The sequence below is a fragment of the Gobio gobio genome (assembly GCF_949357685.1).
Source record: "Gobio gobio genome assembly, chromosome: 12".
Lineage (NCBI taxonomy): Eukaryota > Metazoa > Chordata > Actinopteri > Cypriniformes > Gobionidae > Gobio > Gobio gobio.
The window spans coordinates 32,031,311-32,053,164 of NC_137105.1; the positions used below are offsets into that span (position 1 = coordinate 32,031,311).

Below are 21,854 nucleotides of genomic sequence, written 5' to 3' on the forward strand. Positions count from 1 at the left end.
CAGGTTAAGCTTTTAAAACTGTTCAGTTTCTAAAACTGTCCCAGACTGAAATGCATGTTTGAGATGTTTAAAAGGGTTAGTTCACCCAAAAATGAAAATTAGCCCATGGTTTATTCACCCTCAAGTCATCCTAGGTGTATATGACATTCTTCTTTCAGAATAATAATAACGGAGTTATATTAAAATATAGTCCTGGCTAATCCAAAGCATTATAATGGCAGTGAATTGTTGCCTCATTTATGAAGTCCATAAAAGGGCATCTATCCATCATATAACTGCTCCACACAGCTCCGGGGGGTTAATAAAGGCCTTCTGAAGCGAAGTGAAAAGTAAAACTTTATAGACTAAAATAACTAACTTCCGGCGGATTGCTGTTTTTGTTGTTATGTTTTTTTTCTAAGGCATATTTATAAAAGCTACTTAAATGTCCTAATTGAACGAAGGCCTAATCCTGGCTTAATCTAAGCTCTGTCTATGAAACCAGGCAATTATTAACATTTACATTTAATCATTTAGCAGATGCTTTTATCCAAAGTGACTTACAAATGAGGAGAGCAATAGAAGCAATCAGACAAAGGGGGAACAGCATGCAAGTGCTGTAACAAGTCTCAGTTAGTCTAGCACAGTATGCATACAGTTTTTTTTTTAAGTAAACAATTTTTCTATTTTCTTTAAAAACAGAAAAACGAATAGAATAGTTAAGTGCTAGTCTTAAGTGGTCAGGTGCTGCTGGAAAAGATGTGTCTTTAGATGTTTTTTTGAAAATGACTACAGACTCGGCTGCTCGAATTGACATAGGTCGTTCCACCAGGTGGGAACGGTCCAGGAAAAGGTCTGGGAGAGTGATTTTGTGCCTCTTTAGGATGGCACTGCGAAGCATCGTTCGGGCGTAAGTCTGAATAGGCGAGTTTAGGTATATTTGTGCAGAGCCTCAGGTTGCTTTGTAGGCAAGCACCAGTGCCATTATGAACCATCTCATACAACAGTTAGAGACTGTATATTTCCTGATATCTGGAATGTTGTGCTATATGAGGTCAAACTGACAGTAAGTGGTTTTACATGGTTTCAACACGCAGCTCATTTCTGGTCATGAACTGATCCAAGCTATACTCTGGAGAATGGATTAGCTGGACTACCAGGTTGTTGGGCTGAAATCAAGGTAGTAGATCTTGACTGAGCTGGTTAAAGCAGTTCCATGTTTCAAAAAAAACAACAACAACAGCAGAAGCATTAAGTTGATGAGATTTCCAGCAGGGCCACAGACTTAACAATATGATATAATTATTGTAATTAGCCTATGCCTAGAATACAATTGTTCTTGATTGTTTTGTAGTATTTCTATATAGACTACATTACATTTTTTTACATTTTTATCTTAAAAATATTTCAATTGAAAGGTAACTATACTCAATTATCACATGAAAATTGCATTAAATAGTCTAATCTAAAAAAAAATTTGCTCACCACACCATATCATTTAAAAAATATAACACTTTACATAAATTGATGTTGATAAATAATTGAGCTTAATGTAATGACCTCTCTTTGTATTCATTCTAATTAGATCCCCCCCGTATCCTGAAGGATGCGGTGTGAGACTAAATGAATTAGGAATGTGATACTGTCAGCTCAGATAATCAGCCCTGCTGGCTCTGCCCAAATTCAGACAACATGTATCATATATACTCCATAATAATGATTAGCTGTAAAATACTGCCATCTTCATATTGTTGGGAATACAGCTAACAAGATGCTAACCAAACTAAAGGTTACAGGTAAAAATATGTATTTTATTTATCTTTTTTTTTTTTTTGGTTTATGATGATATGCCAAAACCATTTTACATTTCTTGTTAGATCATAGCCTAAAGACATAAAGTTAAATTTAGGTACTTTTGATGACCGAATGGGCCAACGTCTACTATCCACTCTTTACAATAAAATGATGTTGAACGATTGAGTGTACATGCGGCGACTGTCCATGAGAGGGCGTAGTTGCGCAATATACCCATAACATGCAGTAAATTAGTTCCTAGCTTTTTATATATTGAGGTCATCACAACATAATGCACCAATTCATGTGGAATGTCAGAATGCATTCAGTTATTTATGGACAAAGAAAGGCTTGACACTTTGCAGCATGTTTTACTTATTACATCCTGATTGAAGCTTGTTTGTAGCCGTTTTGTTATTCAAATTACAAGCTATTAATGCAAGCACATGTCCAACCAGTCCAAAGCTTTTACCTTGGGGTGAATCTAATGCACTCTGTAAGAAGAAAACTGTGACACTTGGTTAATTTGTACTTTCAATTTATGTTTGATTTACCCAAACAAGTGATTTTTTCCCCCTCCAGAAAACAAATCACTGCTGGCCTGATTACCAACCACATATGGTTAATGAGAATAATCTTTCGTAAATCAGTCAAATACGGTATGATGCACATATTATATCGACAGATTAGCCTACAAAAAATTATTTCAGTGCAAACAGTAGGCTATTCGCCCGCAGTCGACTGCCTATTCCCGGGTTTAAATATAATTACACTGAGGGCATGTGCTGCCGCTCATGTTACCTTTGGTAGACCGCAGCTGGGCGGTCCTTTCACTGCACGAGCTACAAAGTCACTAGATAACAAAGTTTGAAATGAGTCCCTGCGAAACAAACCTGTGCAACACACACTGAGCGCTCGATCAATAATGGATTCAACCAAGCGGGATGAACAGATGAGTGAGCACGCCGCCAACCTACTGGGGTCAGGACAGCGGTCCAAGCGGACACAAAACGCCGCAAAAACAAAGTCAAGATACGTGAAAATCCTCTTTGCGGTAAGAGAAGTCTCATGGGACAGTATGGGGGAAATAAAAGCCGGTGTATGAAACTAGGTTAAACAAGCAACTCATGACTGGCAGTGCTACTCATTAACCTTTACGCTTTCATAGTTTGTGTAAGGATAAAGGTTTTCTTTGGTTATTTTCTTTATTTAGCCTATTTGAAGTAAGCTTACATAGCCTACTCTCTTAAAAATAAAAGTTCTTTATTGGCATCTGGTTCCATGAAGAATTGACATCTGTAACCAATTACATTGCACAAAAGGTTCTTGTGGAAAAAGCTTTTTCAGAATATTAAAATGTTCTAGTTACACTAATGAAAAAAAGACAATCTTTGTTCACTGAAAGGCAAACAAAAATGGTTCTTCTATGGCATCAAACCCACTTTTGGAACCCTTATTTTCAAGAGTGTATCTTTCCACAAGACCAATGTATAGTACAGTATTAGTTCAGTATAGTTTGCCGCTGTATTTTTTAGATAGGCCTATGTGTACATTTTTAGGAGAATTATATTGTATGTAAAGTTTTGTGTCGTTTCAACTTTGTTTTTGTAGAGTATATTTAATCATTTGTGCTGTTAAATGTAGGCTATTTTAGAAAGCTGAGATTTAGCTCATTATTCATCATACTTTTTGAGAGTTCCCACAGTCAGTGAAAGCCTGGAAAGATAAGGGAGTCACGGAAAAGAATGAAATCTTTAAAGGTAATTGACATTTCTACTGTGCAGCAAAGTGAAAACTACTGTCAGAAAAAAAGGTACATGCTGTCACTTGGGCGGTACCCTAAGGTACAAAACCGAAAAAGTACTAATATGTACCATTAAGGTACTAATATGCACTCTTAAAGTACTGATATGTACCTTTTAAGGTACTAATATGTACCATTTACAAAGATGTACCTTTTCACTTTTGTACCTTAGGGTACCACCCCAGTGACAGCACTGTATCTTTTTTTCTGAGAGTGTTGTAACAGCTGGCTGCACCAGAGCTTTGGAGAAATGTTGGTCATCAACTACCTCTAGCCAATGTACCTCACTGTGTAATATAGCATTACAGCATCCCTTTGAGTTGAGCTAGTGGAGGTTTCATAAGGTTATTCCCTATGAGGCTTTTTAGGGCTGCAAGGATCCTTTGTTTTGATATTTCTAAACAATTCTCATTCCAAATAAACAGTTTACCAGATACATTCCAACATGTGCAAGTTTAAATGTGTAGTTGGTTTGTGCAATTCTTATAGTTGATCTTGGCAGCTTTAGGTTAAACTTTAAACGTTAGACTAATAGTGTATTGACTCAAATGCTTCCTTCATCCCATTCAAGCAAATGGTTGTCACCAACAGATTGAATGCTTATGCATTGCTGTTGGAAGAACCATTACTGTACGAATAAAAAACAAATAGACAGAAAAGACCAGATTTTTGTTTAGCATGCTATTCTAAAGTCAACAAAGCTGCCTTAGGCATCATGTAGTGGATGTTTTCATTCTGATCTCATATTTCTGCAGAGGCCCAGACATTTATTTAAATTCACATTAAACCTTCAAATAAATGAAAAGTGTGTGCAAGTTCAGTGAAATCTTGCTCCATTTTGTTCACTACACAACAGTTTGAGACATTCAGCACCACCTGTGGAAGATGAGGAGGGGGAATTTACACACAAAGAACTGGAAAGACCCTGATGTACTATGTGAAACGGCTGTTTAGAATTACATTTAATCGTGTAAAATATACAGTTAATTTGTTCATTTGCAATTAGATTTTTTTCAATGGACTTGAAGTCAAGGTATAATGTATTTAAGTATACAGTAGCATTCAAAGGTTTGGGGTTAGTTGATTTAAAAAAAGAAAGAAAACGAAATGAAAACTAAGCAGCACATGTTGTCAATGCTGTTAATAAGAAAAAATGTTTCTTATGTGCCAAATCAAAATTTTTGTCAAGAAATATATTCCTAGCCCTACCCTTAACCATTAACTTTTCCTAAAATCCAAGCTAATTATAGTAATGCAATTATAATAATGATTCATTCTTTACTGAATCTTGTAACTGCAGTTGGACTCTCTTGTTTTTGTTTCTCTATAGGTCCTTCTGCTCACCTTGCTGGCTTTAATTCTCGCAATCATATTTATACTGAAACTCCGCTGCAGTGATAAAGGTACAATATCAGTTTGCTACTATTTTCTGGTCATAAATTAATTTAGGCCAGCCTTTGACTGAAATATTAAAGATCACCCTTTATAATCTTTTATTACATACACTCATCAGCCACTTTAATAGGTACACATTGCTAGTACCGGGTTGGACCCTTTAGAACTGCATTAGTTCTTTGTGGCATAGATTCAACAAAGTGCTGGAAACATTCCTCAGAGATTTTGGTCCATATTGACATGACAGCATCACACAGTTGCAGTTTGTTGGCTGCACATCCATGATGTGAATCTCCTGTGTTCCACCACATCCCAAAGGAGCTCTTTTGGATTGAGATCTGGTGACTGTGGAGGCCATTTGAGTTTAGTGAAATTATCATGTTCAAGGAACCAGTTTGAGATGATTTGAGCTCTGTGACGTGTGTTATCTTGTTGGAAGTAGTCATCAGAAGATGGTACACTGTGGTCATAAATGGATGAACATGGTCTGCAACAATACTCAGGTACACTGTTGCGTTTAAACAATGCTCAGTTGGTACGAAGGGTCCCAAAGAGTGCCAAGAAAATATCCCTCACACCAATACACCAGCAGTAGCCTGAACCGTTGATACAAGACAGGATGGATCCATGCTTTCATGTTTACGCCAAATTCTGACCCGAGCGTCACAGCAGAAATCGAGACTCATCAGATAAGGAAATGTTTTTACAATGTTCTATCGTCCGATTTTGGTGAGCCCGTGCAAATTGTAGCCTCAGTTTCCTGTTCTTATCTGACAGGGTGGCACCGGGTGTGATCTTCTGCTGCTGTACATCTGCTTCAAGGTTTGATGTGTTGTGTATTCAGAGATGCTCTTCTGCATACCAAGTGGCTATTTGAGTTACTGGTGCCTTTCTTTCAGCTCAAACCAGTCTGGTCATTCTCCTCTGACCTCTGGCATCAACAAGGCATGGTTGTGCATGAAAATCCCAGTATATACAGTTTCTTTAATACTCAGACCAGCCCGCCATGTACCAACATCAATGCCACATTCAAAGTCACTTAAAGGTCCTGTTCTTCGTGATCCCATTTTTCAAACTTTAGTTAGTGTGTAATGTTGCTGTTAGAGCATAAATAATACCTGTAAAATTATAAAGCTCAAAGTTCAATGCCAAGCGAGATATTTTAGTTAACAGAAGTTCCCTTTCAAAGCCTACAGCGAATGGCCGGTTTGGACTACATCCCTGTACATTTACATTTAGTAATTTAGCAGACGCTTTTAATCCAAAGCGACTTACAAATGAGAGCAATAGAAGCAACTAGAACAGTCAAGGGCAACAGTATGCAAGTGCTGTAACAAGTCTCAGTTAATCTAGTACAGAACACACAGGACAGAATTTTTTTTTTTTTTAATAAATAAATTAGACAGACAGAAAATGAATAGAATGATAAGTGCTATTCTTGATTGGTCAGGTGCTGCTGGAAGAGATGTGTCTTTAGGTGTTTTTTGAAAATGGCTACAGACTCAGCCGCACGAATTGAGATAGGCAGGTCATTCCACCAAGTGGGGGCGGTCCAGGAAAAGGTCAGTGAGAGCGATTTAATGCCTCTCTGGTATGGCACCACAAGGTGTCGTTCACTGGCAGAATGTAAGCTCCTGGTGGGTGTGTAAGTCTGAACGAGTGAGTTTAGGTATATTGGTGCAGAGCCAGTGGTTGCTTTGAAGGCGAGCACCAGTGCCTTGAATTTGATGCGAGCGGCTATTGGCAGCCAGTGCAGACTGATGAAGAGAGGCGTGACGTGCGCTCTCTTTGGGCCCTATCTTGCACCCAGCGCAATTGACTTTGTACACCGACGCATGTGTCATTCCTATTTTGCACCCGCGCAAAGTGCGCTTTTCCCTCCACAGAAGCACGTCGCTAAACTAGTGAATGAACTTGCGCTACCTGGGCGGTTCAGCGCAAAAAAGGAGGCGTGTACCGGCGCAAACAATCCCTGGTGCTATTTTGCTGTTCCATTAAACAATTGTGCCACTGACCAGAAAAAACCTAGTCTAAAGTCAGTGGAGCGTTGCGCGTTGTTCATTATGCTATTTTAAGGGCACATGCTTGACCATAATGTACTGTATAGCGTGCACAACGCGCATACACTTTTCTCATGTAATCTACACAGATGCAACAGTTATTTTTGCAAATCATAAATTGTTACACTAAAAAATATTAACACATGAGATGACGGAAATCATTGTGGTGTGCCACGAAGATGTGAAAAAATAGGCATAAATCTAGCTTACAAATTATTCAGGCTAATTGTAGTCTAATAATTAAGGAGACCTGTTTGCCCAATAGTGGCAACTTCTGGCAAGACATATATGTATATAAGGACATCTAACAAATTGGTTTGTCCGTCAAGAACCAGGAAAAAAAATTGGTGAGGGTGGACGCAGCGATGTCCTCTGCTGGCGTCAGGTCCTGAGTAGAGGCAGATCCACCTCCCGTTACACGGCGTGCCCGATTGATGCTGGCAAGCTTGGACTTTCCCCGTCTTCTGATGTCATTGTAGCGCTTGCGGCACTGGTGCGACGTCCTGCGGATGCCAGCTGATGAAACAATTGTGGCTATTTCCTCCCACGCCTGTTTAATCGACGCTATTTTGGGTGGGTTTCTCTCATCCCCATACAACACAACTTCTCTGTCTTTCACTGCTCTTACAAGAACATCAGTCTCCTCGGCTGTGAACCGCTCCTGGCGTGCGCCTGGTAAATACGCCATAATAATAGCAATCCATAATGGAACTTGCGCACCTGCTTTTACAGGGAATGTTGGATAACGCTCTGATTGGTTTATTCACGTTACGCCCAAACCACACCTATGAATAATGAAGCTACTTCAGACCAACCCATTTTAGATTTGCGCCGGGCGCAAGAGCCATTTATCCCGCCGGGAAAATAGCAACAGCGCCGAGACCCGCCCACAAAGTTACTTGCGCTTCGCGCTTTGACACTTGCGTTTCAGATCGTTAAAATAGGGCCCTTTGGCTCATTAAAGACCACCCTCGCCGCTGCATTCTGGATCAGTTGCAAGGGTTTGATAGTGCATGCCAGAAGGCCTGCTAGAAGGGCATTACAGTAGTCCAGTCTGGAGAGAACAAGAGCTTGGACCAGGAGTTGTGTGGCCTGCTCTGATAGGAAGGGTCTAATTTTCCTAATGTTGAATAGTGCAAATCTGCAGTAGTTGCAGGTTGTTGCAGTAATGTGGTTAGTGAATTTTAGCTGATCATCGATCACAACTCCAAGGTTCCTGGCTGTCCTGGACGGAGTTATGGTTGATGATTCTAGCTGAATGGAGAGATTGTGGTGAAGTGCTGGGTTGGCTGAGACCACAAGCAGTTTTGTCTTTGCAAGGTTGAGTTGCAGGTGATGTTCCTTCATCCAGGCAGAAATGTCTGTTAGGAAGGCAGCGATACGAACACCAACCGATGGATCATCAGGTTGAAATGAGAAGTAGAGTTGAGTGTCGTCGGCATAGCAGTGATAGGAAAAGCCATGTTTCTGAATGACAGATCCCAGTGATGACATGTAGATGGAGAAAAGAAGTGGTCCAAGCACAGAGCCCTGGGGAACGCCAGTGGCTAGATGATGTGACTTAGACACTTCACCTCTCCATGACACCTTGAAGGACCTACCCGAGAGGTAAGACTTGAACCACTGGAGAGCAGTTCCTGAGATGCCCATCTTCATGAGAGTTGACAGGAAAATCTGGTGATTGACTGTGTCAAAAGCAGCAGACAAATCCAGTACATCCTGTGTCAAAAGCAGCAGACAAATCCTGTACATCCTGCTTTAATGACGTCAGTAGAACAGTTTTTTGACTAACCTCCGCCCACAAGAATACGCAAAAAAGGGGGCGTGGTCTTGTTGCTCTCCCACGTTGAGGAGAGGAAGTGTTGCGTTCGTAGAGTGTGTTTGTCGCCATGTCGTCGAGACGCTATTATTTTCATCCTGGAGTCAAATCACCTTTGTTTGGCCTTCAGGGACGCTGTACTTTGAGCACATGCATCTCCCCGTTATGGTAAGAGGCGTGACCTTTCCGGGCAACGTGCGCTAAGCTGCTGTCGAATCACAACACGGGAACCGCTGGCACAATCAGAACTCGCTACGTATTTCTGAAGGAGGGACTTCATAGAATAAGGAAATCCTCAAGCTGTTTTTAGGACAGTGAAAACAGCGGTATACAGATAAGTAAATTGTAGGGGTGTAACGATTCATCTACTACATCGATGTATCGATTTATTTTCCTACGATCTAACTACATCGATCTGTGCTCGGCAAGTTGGCCTTCCGGACGACATATATCGATCTAACATCGTTTTAAAAGGTAATCAATCGATTGTATCGATCATAGGAAATAACGCATTGGATTTAAGCACGTCAGACTTTAAATGGATGTTTTTTCTTAGGCCTTTTAATGATAAAGGCGTTAAACATTACTCGATTCAGTCTGCCTATCTGTGACATCATCGCAACGCACGCACCAGCAGCAGCGCTAAGAAAACAAAACATAGCATGGCGGATGGCAGAGGAGAAGCCAACCAGCGAGAAATGATCAAGCCACCAGGAGAAAGAGCTACCTGTACTTTCAACCCTTGCTAAATGTTACCTGTGAATTCCTGACACCAGTGTGCCAGCAGAGCGAGTTTGTAGTACTGCTGGCGACATAGTGAACGTACAGAGAAGTGTTCTGAGGTCAGATCATGTTGATATTTTTGAAAAAGAAATATGTAGAGTCATTGAAGAGTAGTTGGTTACATTTTATCTTTTGTTAAATATTGTTTGTTTATTAAACTGAGAGTAGTAGCAGGTTTCGCCAGTTTATTCAACCTGAAGAAATGTTGGTTGCACTTTATTTTTGATATTAATATTGTATTTGTATTATTTTAATGTTGAAAAACAACAGTAAAAGTAGCAGGTAAATCTACTATTAATTAAACCTGAAGAGAAGTTAGTTGCACTTTATTTTTGATATTAATATTGTAATATTATTATGTTGGATAACAAAAGCAGAAGTAGCAGGTTAACCTACTGTTGAAATGTTGGTTGCACTTACTGTGCTTTTATTGAAAATGTATTGAATATTGAAAATGAGAGCAGAAAAGGTTAACTTCCTGTTAATTCAACCTAAACTGTTGGTTGCACTTTATTCAAATAAAATTTGAATGCATTTGCCATTAATTGTTGTTTACTTGTTTGTTTATATCCATAATTAATTGATACCTGATTCCCTTACAAGAAACAACAGGAATCTAGGAAACTTCACCTGCACTGACCAGTATCCAGATATTTATTTCAGTCACACAATTTTTGGCTAAAAAGTTACTGAATCGATTTCAAGTCACTGAATCGTTTCGGATCGTATTGTTCTAAATGAACCAAAATCGTCCTTGAATCGTATCGACAACCTCAAATCATGATACGAATCGAATCGTTGTTAAAACGAATCGTTACACCCCTAGTAAATTGTGTGAAAAATACTGTGTTTTTTTTAAACGCGAAACATGAACACGTTATATTGCACACTGCAAACACAATCATAGCTTCAAAAAAACAGGAAAAACGGGACCTTTAAATCACATTTCTACCACATTCTGATGCTCAGTTTTAACTTCAGCAGATCGTCTTGACCATGTCTACATGCCTAAATTCATTAATTATCTGCCATGTGATTAGCTGATTAGATATTTGCGTTAATGAGCAGTTGAACATGTGTACCTAATAAAGTGGTTGGTGAGTGTAAAAAGTATATAATCTATAATCATTGTGTAATATTTAATCCATTGTGTAATCACCTTTAAATGTCATTGATCATAGTAATGAAGCCCTGTATTGTTATTATAGTTGACACATTATATTTGAGATATCATTCTGTCTACATGCTCTTTATTTTGTGTGTTTTCTGTCTGATAGTTACTGATAGCTGTAAAAATCTCTGCATGTCCAAAAGTCGTGATGCTAATGGAGCGTGCCACTGTGATTCTGCATGTGTATATGAAGGCACCTGCTGCCGGGACTACGAAGAAGTGTGTGTGGAACCAAGTAAGTGACATTTCTCGTTCTTTTGCACTTTCTTTAACTCTCTCTTTCTCAAATTTGTTTTCCGTTCTTTGCTTAAGGGCAAAAAGAAGTTTGAAATACCTTTTGGTGACTGTTTAGCACAGATATATTTTCACTCACCTTCTCTCATCTTGAACCCTCTGACTGAGCCCTTCAGACTTTTCCTTGAGACTTTCTCTCACTATTGCAATTCATCTCAATGGATGCAGACTTTTCACAGCATATTTGATGCACTGTAAACTGTAGTGTGAAGGCTTCCGCCCAGACTTGCCACCGCTTAGAACGCTATTTGTTTCTCTCACACACGCAAAGAGAGAGAGAGTCTTTTATACCACGTAGAATTGACACGCTACATGTAAATTATATTCTTTGTTCTATTTTCCTGTTAAAACAGCAGGTGCTGCCAGAGTTCATTTGGAATGATTCAGCCTTTAAGAACAAGCAGAAGCCAGTGTGTGACACTATATCTTTATCATTGTATGTTTATGCTGAAATATAATTGAATAACGTTTTTTTTTTTCAAAACATCCATCGCGTGTCATTATGTGTGGTGTGTTGACTCTTTAAGGGAACATAGTGAGCATCCATGTGTCCCTGGTTTTCATGGTGCATGACTTTTTTGGGAGCAAACATTTCAGTTCACTGGAAGGATTTTTCTACCGAGAAAGTCCCACCCCCTCCTCCCCAGACTCTACCCTCACATGGGTCCTTTTCAGTCCTTTTCAAACATTATAAACAACAACTTAAACAACACCCACACTCTTTTTCAAGATCCAAACTCTAGTGTAGAGAGACTAACAAACCCCACCAAGTCACATTCAATAGCGCTCCGAAAGCAAATGCAATGAGTTTGCTTCCGTTTTATCTGAGAAGATCAGTAATAGTCAGTAAAAGTCCTTCTTAAGTGGGTCAAAAAAGCACTATTAAGTTCAACCAATTGCATTTGAACCAAATATAAACTATAATATTTTTCTTATTTCATTTTAATTGTGTCCAAAAACCTGGATTGGATGTTTAGACATTTTGTTCACCCTTGTATTTAGTGCTGTTCTCTTATGAATGGATCACCTGAGACGGTTATTAATAATGGGTGTAAACTCTCCCTTGGGTCATGGTACTCTAACATCACACTCCCACTCTTCAGTTTGAGGAAGCCTAAAGTTATGTTTTGTTTTTCGGTATCCCTGCAAACCATCTCTGTGTGTGTGTGTGTGTGTGTGTGTGTGTGTGTATGTGTGTCTGAGATAGAAAAAGGGAAAATGAAGTTATTTAAAGTGTGTGTACAGACACTGACCATTTATGCAGGTCTGGAACAGCCCAGAAAAGGCCTGACTTTGCAAACATTGGGAACAAGAATGTCTGTACCATCAACACCCACCTGTTGAAATTCCCTCAGTACAGTATTAGAGCTCTGTGGAGTTACTGGGTGTCTCCGAGTTTGGGCTCAAAGTCACTCCCTGTAGTTTTTTTCCCCCTGATGTTTTGAATCTGTTCCATTTTCCAACACAGTAGCCAAACGCTCTTCTCTGTGGCGCCTGCTGTGTGCACTGCATGTGTGGAAGGGGTGGATTTTGCTTTCCTTTGGTGAATTGCACATAAAGGATCAGTGACTTTCGTTCTGCTGACACAGACTCTTTTCGCTGTCTCCTCCTATCTCATTTCACATTTACTATACTATAGAACTGCCAGTGAAGCAGCTGCAGCTGTTACTATCATACATACAAAAAACCACAGACCTACAGAAGATGTTGCTTTTGTTTCTTTATCTTGTATAAAACAAATTTTCCTAGAATGTTTCAAGATAAGCACCTCTACTAACTGCAAATACCACTACACATAATCCTTATCTTGCCAGCAGACGCTAGAACTCAGTGTTTGTGTTAAAAAATGTGGTTTCTTTAAGAAATCGGTCATTTATGTCTTTCCAGATATATGTGACTTTGTCTACATTTTGTCTGTGGAATAAATTTTAAAACATTCCTCAATGTTTTTGAAAGTCATGCTGTTTTTGGACCCCACTGACCTTCATTGTGTGGACAACCAGTTGAAACATTTTCAAGATATCTTCTTTTGTATTTCAGGAGAAGGCAAGCAGGGATGTGTGATATGTAATATTTTACTAATAATGTTATATCATTATTTGAAAGCATAACAACCAAACCAGCATTTTATGATATAACTAATAGATAATAATATAACTTTAATCGAACTTTAGTAATAGTTTGAACTAAATCATCATAATAATAAGTAGTAAGAAAGAAGAACTAAAATTTCAGAGTTCAACATACAGCATGTCATTTTCATTGAGGATAACGATGCACCAAAATAATTAAAACGGTAACAATTTACAAATAAGGTTGTATTAGTTAACATTAGTTAATGCATTAGTTAACATGAACTAACCATGAACAACACCTCTGTTCAGCATTAGTTCATCTTTGTTAACGTTAGTTCATAAAAATGCAGCTGTTCATGGTTTGTTAATGTTAGTTCACAGTGCATTAACTAATGTTAACAAGATTTTAATAATGCATTAGTAAATGTCGAAATTAACATTAACAAAGATAAATGAATGCTTTATAAGTGCAGTTCATTTTTAGTTCATGTTAACTAATGTAGTTTACTAATGTTAACTAATATACCTTATTGTAAAGTGTTACCATTAAAACCATTAAAAATATAAAAGAGAGCTAATAAAAATGACAAAAAACACGGCAACATTATACTATAATAGTACCTCAATGATACTAAAATAGCACTGATCCCTGTATGGTTGAACATTTCCATAATAAAAAGAAGAAATATATAATTTAATGGTTGTGCATGAGACATTATTGGTCACTATTTGTTCCTTTGAAAAAAAAATTGAGATTGAAAAACTTGTTAAATGCTACCAAAATGTAAGATATTTTTCATTTATTTAACAGCATTAACCTTTTTTCCCTGTGGGTGGGTTGATTTTCTTCAAGTTTAAAGTTAATTTGAATTTCGGTTGTTTTAATACTAAATTTGATAACACTTTATTTTACAGTGTTCTTGTTACACGTGTTGCATGTAGTTACAATAGTAATAACTATAAATAGGTATAAAGTTATTCTTTAATCAAATGTCTGTTTGTAAATCCTCTTATACACTCCTCTATACAGCTCTGAAGGCTTGTTATATATACCAAATCCTCAGCGGTTTATATCTTGATACTGTACTGAAACACACATTTTCTGTCAAACTGCTTTGAAACTAAATGTACTGTGCAAATCACTATACAACTAAACTTGAATCGAATACTCTCATAATCTTCCCAGTTCCCACATCTCTGTCGTGCTGTTTATCATCAATCATTGTGTTCCAGGTCAACGCTGGACATGTTCTAAATTCCGCTGTGGCGAGGAGCGCTTGATGAACAGTCTCTGCTCCTGTTCTGCAGACTGTGTGAAAGTGGGTGACTGCTGCTCGAACTACAAGAGCACATGTGAAGGTACATGACATTTGCTCTGTATTCCATAGCTGCATATTCATTAGTTGTCATTTATGTTGTGTAAGTGAAAATAAAGACATTTTGGTTTGGTACAATCCCAGAAGGATTGTATAAAATCCTCAAGCTGGTTAGGTTTATTTCATAGCTTTGAACAGACATGTATCTGTTTTGTTGAACGGCTCATAGTGTCTGTGAAGTTGTGATTGATCTGAAGGGTTTCCCTGAAGTTATTCGGGCCTGGAGTTAATCTCCCCTCAGCAGGATAGAGAGCAGTGAAGCTTCCCTACATGGTGTTTTCATTGCCAGTTGTTTTTCTTTTAAATATTTTCACAAATGCTCAGCTGATTATTTTAGGCCACTTTACGGGTGTGATGGACAGAATAGTGTCCAATAGTGTTATAGCAGCACTATTGTTTTATACTGATCATCACATTTACTCCAGTAAATAGGTTTATTTTTTAAAAGCCAGTTTCTGTATTGGATCTTAAAGTCTTGCACTAAAAGCTATTAAACATTTCCACTTTTATTACCTTGTAAAAAAAAAAGAGAGTTTATTTTGTCCCACTATGTACTGTAAGATAAGTTGTCATATTGGGAATCTGCCAAATAGCCAATTATAGACTTTTCGTTAAACTTTAAACAGCCCAACAAAACTACCCGTGTGAAAAAGAAGTGTGTTGTATTGAATGTGCATCGTATTTCAAATCTTAAAAGTGTACTTTAAAAAAATAGTACTCGCAGACAATGTTATAGTAATAATTAATACATCACTTAAATGTACTTAAAGAGAGTACAATGTGACATTATAAAAATGTTAAAAATATAAGTTTAACTTTAAATTACATTTTAAATCATTGCGTTTAAAAAATTTTTTGGGATGTTTTAAAGAAGTACACTAATTTTTATGTGCAAATTTTAACTGAAGTGTGCTGTTTTATATTACATTTAAAGTTCTACACACATGCATGTCTGGTTTACTATCTTTGTGGGGACTCTCCATAGACGTAATGGTTTTTTATACTGTACAAACTGTATATTCTATCCCCGTACACTAACCCTATCTCAACCTACCCATCACACAAAAACTTTCTGCATTTTTACATTTTCAAAAAAACTCATTCTGTATCATTTAAGCTTTTTCATCATGAGGACCTCAATTTTGGTCCCCACGGTGACACGAGTCAGTGTCCCATGAGTCAGTGTGCATTCAGGTTGAAGTCCCCACCCGGGATAGAAAAACATGAACGCACACATTGGCCTGACATGGAAAATAGGCTGTAATGTTACTTTGGAGATCTGCATTTCTTAAAATTGTTCTAAATTAAGAAAATAATAATAAAAAAAACACTACTGGAGTTTTTGTATAATAGGAGTTTTTACTCAAAACCTTTTGGATAATGCAATCTAGCTCTTGCGACAACTAGCCTTGCTGTTTTAAAGGGATAGTTCACCCAAAAATCAAAATTAGCCCATGATTTACTCACCCTCAAGTCATTCTAGGTGTATATGACATAATTATTTCAGACGAATAAAATCTGAGTTATATTAAAACAGTCCTGGTCCGGGTTTCCCAATAACGATGTATCTTAGCTCTAAAGAGCATGTTCTACGAGCGAAGTTACGATCACTCGCAGCAATTCCACGTGCGTTTCCCAAAAATGTACTTAACATGAACGCGCGAGAACGCGCTCTAAGTGCTACTTAAGAGTCGCTGTCCATTTGCGAAGTTCTGAAATATAACCTTATATGGAATCGTTTCCTCTGAACGTTTCACCTAATAATTGTCATCTGATGTGGATTAGCAATCAAAACACGTCTATATAAAGCAACTACCTACAGGCTGAGGCACTGACAAAAGGCTGAACAAAAAAAACCAAGAAAAGATACCTTTCAAAAAGACGAAATAAATATCCTCATTTAATTCAGATGTGTATTTATAATTTTTTTTTGTTTGTTACCTGCCCTCATAAAAAAAAAAATAATACAATCCAGTGATCATAAAGTCAGTTTCCACAAAAACATTAAGCAGCAGAACTGTTTTTTTTTTTTTAAATCAACATTGATAATAATGAGAATATATATATATATATATATATATATATATATATATATATATATATATATATATATATATATATATATATATATATATATATATATATATATATATATATATATATATATATAAAAAAAGTGTACAATAAAGTACAATCAAAACCTTATAGTATTATCACAATGCACTTGAATAAAGTTAAAGATGTAATCTGCCGGTTGTCCTGTAGGTGACCTCATACCTCTGTCTTCTTACGATACACTTAGAGCTTTACGATTACTCCAGAGCACTCGTAGATCTACGATCATTTTCAAGTGCTACTTAAGTTACGATGCTTTTGGGAAACAGACCTTAATATTAAGATCACTCGTACGATCGTTTTTACGATCAACTTAGGCTTACGATGCTTTTGGGAAACGCAGCCCTGGCTGATCTAAGCATTATAATGACAGTGACTTGTAGGGTCATTTTTGAAGTCCATAAAAGTTAATCTATCCATCATATACAGTAACTGCGAAGTGGCGCATTTGTGTAAGAAAAATGTCCATATTTAAAACTTTAAAGACTAAAATAACTAGCAAAGAGTAATGCTTGACCTTTGAACCTTTGACGCATGCGTATTGACGAACGCAGAAGCGCAGAAGATAGAGCAAAACAAAACACCGGTCATGAATTAGAAGTCTAAAATGAGAATTTTTAAAGAGAAAAGGCAGAGGATTTCGATATAAGAGAAGAGGGGCTTGAGATTGTTGTCCAGCACTATCCGCGAGAGGCGTCAAAGCTTACGATGCTCCTATACATCGCGTCAAGGGTTTCTCTATTAGCACAAGTCGGTTTACGTACCGCTGACCGACGGAAGCTAGTTATTTTAGTCTATAAAGTTTTAAATATGGATATTTTTCTTACACAAACGAGCCACTTTGCTTCAGAAGGCCTTTATTAACCGTTATATTACGGATAGATGCACTTTTATGTACTTCAAAAATGACCCAACAAGTCACTGCCATTATAAAGCTTGGAAGAGCCAGGACTTTTTTAATATAACTCTGATTGTATTTGTCTGAAAGAAGAATGTCATATACACCTAGGATGGCTTGAGGGTGAGTAAATTATGGGTTAATTAAAATTTTTGGGTGAACTAACCCTTTAAGATTTCACTGTAGCTGAAATAAAAACACTGGAACTGAACTTTGAACTGTTTGAAAACACATACACATACAATACAGTATGATGTATGTGTTAACCTTTTAGATGTTGGCTGTGTCAGCTCATAATTTCACTAGTTGTCTTACTTACAGTAACGCTTATGTACACAATCACAGCCATGTTAGTTCCTGTGGGTGCATTAGCCACTGACAGCTAATTACTATCACTTGAAAATAAGTACATGGACTATGTCAGTTTTTTTTTTGTATCTTTAGAAGGCTGTGATGAAGTTCCAGTATTTTTTTTCTTCTTTACTTTGGCTTCTTTCTTGATTGATTTGGTCTGAATGTGTGTGTAGTGTTATCGTCTTACCAAGGCCATCAAGTCCTCATTGCCCTTTCATTTCACTTTCTCACTGTTAAATCAATGTAAACGTTTGAAAATGTAACACCGAAAGAACAAATACACCTGGCCAGAGTTTCGAGTTACTGATACTTGCTTTCTCTTCCTCCTTTTTTCACAGGTGAAAAAACTTGGCTTGAAGAGGACTGTGAGGACATCAGGACTCCTCAATGTCCTGCTGGGTAACAGACTTTGTTTATAAATGAGACATGTGGCTCTGTATCAGGTTATTATCCTTAAGTCAAAACATAGAAAATAACATTTCCATTTTTAGTTAATGAGGCTTTGAATGTTTTCTAGACACATTGTGTGTGTTGGCCACCACGTCCCTTTGACGATATGTTTTTTACCAACTTTTGAGATAAAACAATATTTGTTTCCTTTGAAAATGATATCCCTGGCTGCGTATGATCGAAAGCTAAACCAGCTGCCTTAATGTTGGTTAGCCAAAGAATTCACAGGCAGGGAAAGTTGTTTCAGACAGTCTTTTGTCCTATCTAGAACAAATTCAGGTGAGCTGTAATCATGACCAAGCACATATTTAAAAAAAAATGTGACCTGTGCTGGCAAAATGAGTCACAATGAGCAAATTTTCAAAAATTAGTTATTGTTATTTTCACATTCTCTATTCTCTAATCTTCAAAATTATGTATGATTTGTTGGAATTAGACAAAAAAAGAGCTACACCTGTTTGAATGCAATAGAGTCAGCAAAGTAAATTTTGAGAAAAATCCAGTTAAAGTTGTCTGAAGGTTCCAAAACAAAATCTAGCAACCATACCTTAAAATCCCTGGTAATACCACCAAATTTGGCACACATCAAGTTAAAACCCATATATAGGAAAAATATATATTCAACTTTTGTTTTCCATGATAGCATAATTGTTTGATTACATTGAGACAGACAGCCTATATATTAAGACCTACTGTAATGTACGGCTCTTATGTACGGTATAATGTTACACTTCAGATGTTTTTCCCCAACCGTTAACCAAACGTTCATTTAAGACATAACAGATAAAGTGGTAGACAGGAAGTGCTAGTCGTCGAGAAGATTTAGGAAGGTACACCTCTCAGAAAACGTACAAATAAAGATAATTTTAGATGTGTAATTGTTATTTAGACCATTGTGATCTCTAGATGAGGGCTTAATTAACTCATTTTTGTGAACCTCAAATTCAACCAAATATCTTTGCTTGTAGCTTGTGATTAGCCTGTGTGCATTCCGACTCATTTTGCCAGCACAGGTCACACATATATATATATATATATATATATATATAGCGATCACTAGGGCTGTAATCTCCCAGTCGATTAGTCGATACGTTCTGGCTCGACCAAAATTCTGATTGGTCGACTTTTTTGCCGCGTTCATTTAATCCGTTTTGCCGCATTCATTTCATCAGGTGGAAAGCATTAATTGCTAATGGGGGTGTTTTCAGAGCACCCCTGTTTCACAGGTAACAGTCTGTCTTCAGAACATCCCCCTTGTTTTCAATTCTTTTGGATTATAATTGTGAGAGCGTTTTCCTAGTCAGTCCTCTTCTACCATGTCAACAAAGACATCGGCAGTGTGGCAGCATTTTTAAAAAAAATAGAAAATGGGAAAAAAGTTGAATGCAAATTTTGCAAGCAACAGTTTGCATATCACAGCTCGACGACAAACATGTCGTATCACCTAAAAACGGTAAGCTAACTCGTCTGCGTTAGGTTGCCCCGTCTGTTTTGAGTAGGCTATATGAACATATCAGAATGGCCATATTTCAATGTTTTTTATTTTGAGACTAATGCACAATGTGCTGTGCCCACTGTTTGTATTAGTTTTGAGCCTATGCTTTATTTTTCAGTTATGCACTTTATTTCGTTTCTGCTCTTGATATGGCTTGTTTAATAAATATTCCTTTTTTAATAAAGGGGACGTGCCTTTTGTGTTTAAGAGTAAAAGCTTTAAGTTAATAGTCTATTCGTGTCTCAGCCGCGAAGGTGAGCTGAGCTCCTATGTTCGAGCTGCACAGAGCGGCTGAAATGATAGTGTCTGTCAGTTATTATAATACATTATGACAAAAACAATTGTCTAAATTATGTTGCTTATTCCTCAAAAGTTCTTGTGATGATATCACTAGTTGACAACATAGTATATTTTCGGAAATCATAGGCTATGATATTGCGCAGGTGCATGTGATGCAACGCTGTCAGAGCCGACAGACTCGTGTGTCAGACTCATTTCAGTGAAAAATAAAATAATCAGGTCAAAAATGATTTAATATACTGCAAATAGCCTACTAGTTTTTTATGTTTATTTATAATTAATTTAGGCAGACAACAAGGCTACCAAGTACGGTGCACAGTGCGCAGCTAATTAATTTAAAGTTTTTTTTCCTAACGTAATTTTTAGTCGAAAATTTCAGGACTTCAGTCGATCAAGATTTTCTTTGGTTGATTACAGCCCTAGCGATCACATCGTTATCTACATCAGGGGTTTTCAAACTGGTTCTAAGGGGTCCCCGGAAAATTTCAGAGAATAAAAAAACTAAGCAAAAATGTATCTTTCTTGCCATATACATACTTCCAGAATTGTATATGTTTGCTTTGTATCTTTCTAGTGAGTTTTTCTCACTATAGTCCTTTATCTCGCTCTCTGGGGTTGTAAGGCATGTTTTCTTAACACAGTGCGTGAGTGGCTTACACACATTTATGGCGAAAGTTGCTTATACACATTTTTTCTTCTTCAGGTTTATACATCCAACATTGAGTATAGCCGATTTACTTGGGGAAACAATATGTTGTATTTATAATGTCACACTTACTATTTATCTAACAGTTTAATTGTTTTTTCATATATACCCTCATAAAGGTTCATCATATTTGGGGGTCCTTGGCATCATAAAGTTTGAAAACCCCTGATGTACATAGTGCAGCTGATTGGTTGCAGTGACATCAGCAACCAATGAGCTTGCTGCTCAAAATACTTGGCATTGTTTTGCTGTTAGCAGTTCTGTCACTTTCAGAAACCCTCCACCTTCCCCAGCTCTATCTGTATAGATCAGTTACGGGGTTATTTCATGTACTTTATTTGTACAGCAGCAGCATGTCTTACATGCTCACAGCAATGTCTGTGAATGTATTGGTAGTAGCAAGTCTCTGTACTTGCTCTGAAGCAGCAGCATAAATCAACAGCAGCAGCAGAGTAGCAGATCTATTCCGCCAATACCAAATACAGTAACATCCATTACCATGCCAATCTCTCTGAGAGTTGTCATGACAGAAATATATTTCACTGTATGATAACTCTCACACCATGTCTTCACCAGACGCATCGCGCTGTGCCGCAACAACTAGAGGATGTCTTCAGTGGATGCGACAAAGCAACCGCTGCAAATCCATTTGTCCTTCCTATGAGAAGTATCGAGAGTGCTTGGGGTACATCATAAATGGAACGAGGCATCAGTTTACTGTCGGGAATTTGTCTTTAATCGCGTCGTTTGCGTTCGGTGTAGACACTGTATCACTAAGGTTTTAGCATGAATATAGCTAATGTTAATTTGGTATTGGCGGACTAGATCGGCTACGCATGGTGCTGCTGCTGTTGGTTATTTCTGCTGCTGCTGCTGAGTAATTATGGACTTGCTACTGGTAATAGATACACAGACACACTGCTGTAAGCATGTAAGATATGCTGCTGCTGCATAAATATACATCCATAAATCATGTAGCAGATCCA

General features: G+C 37.6%; 1 protein-coding gene across 1 annotated transcript in view; it reads left to right on the forward strand.

The window, feature by feature from the left end:
* The first annotated feature begins 2,596 nt into the window (after window positions 1–2,596).
* The window catches only part of enpp1 (ectonucleotide pyrophosphatase/phosphodiesterase 1), a 66,896-nt gene continuing 47,638 nt past the window's right edge, over window positions 2,597–21,854 (forward strand). The window contains exons 1-5 of the mRNA XM_079831416.1: window positions 2,597–2,827; window positions 4,908–4,980; window positions 10,912–11,040; window positions 14,408–14,533; window positions 18,256–18,316. Of these exons, the coding sequence (XP_079687542.1) occupies window positions 2,699–2,827; window positions 4,908–4,980; window positions 10,912–11,040; window positions 14,408–14,533; window positions 18,256–18,316 (518 nt within the window). The 5' untranslated portion in view covers window positions 2,597–2,698. The remainder of the gene's footprint in view (window positions 2,828–4,907; window positions 4,981–10,911; window positions 11,041–14,407; window positions 14,534–18,255; window positions 18,317–21,854) is intronic.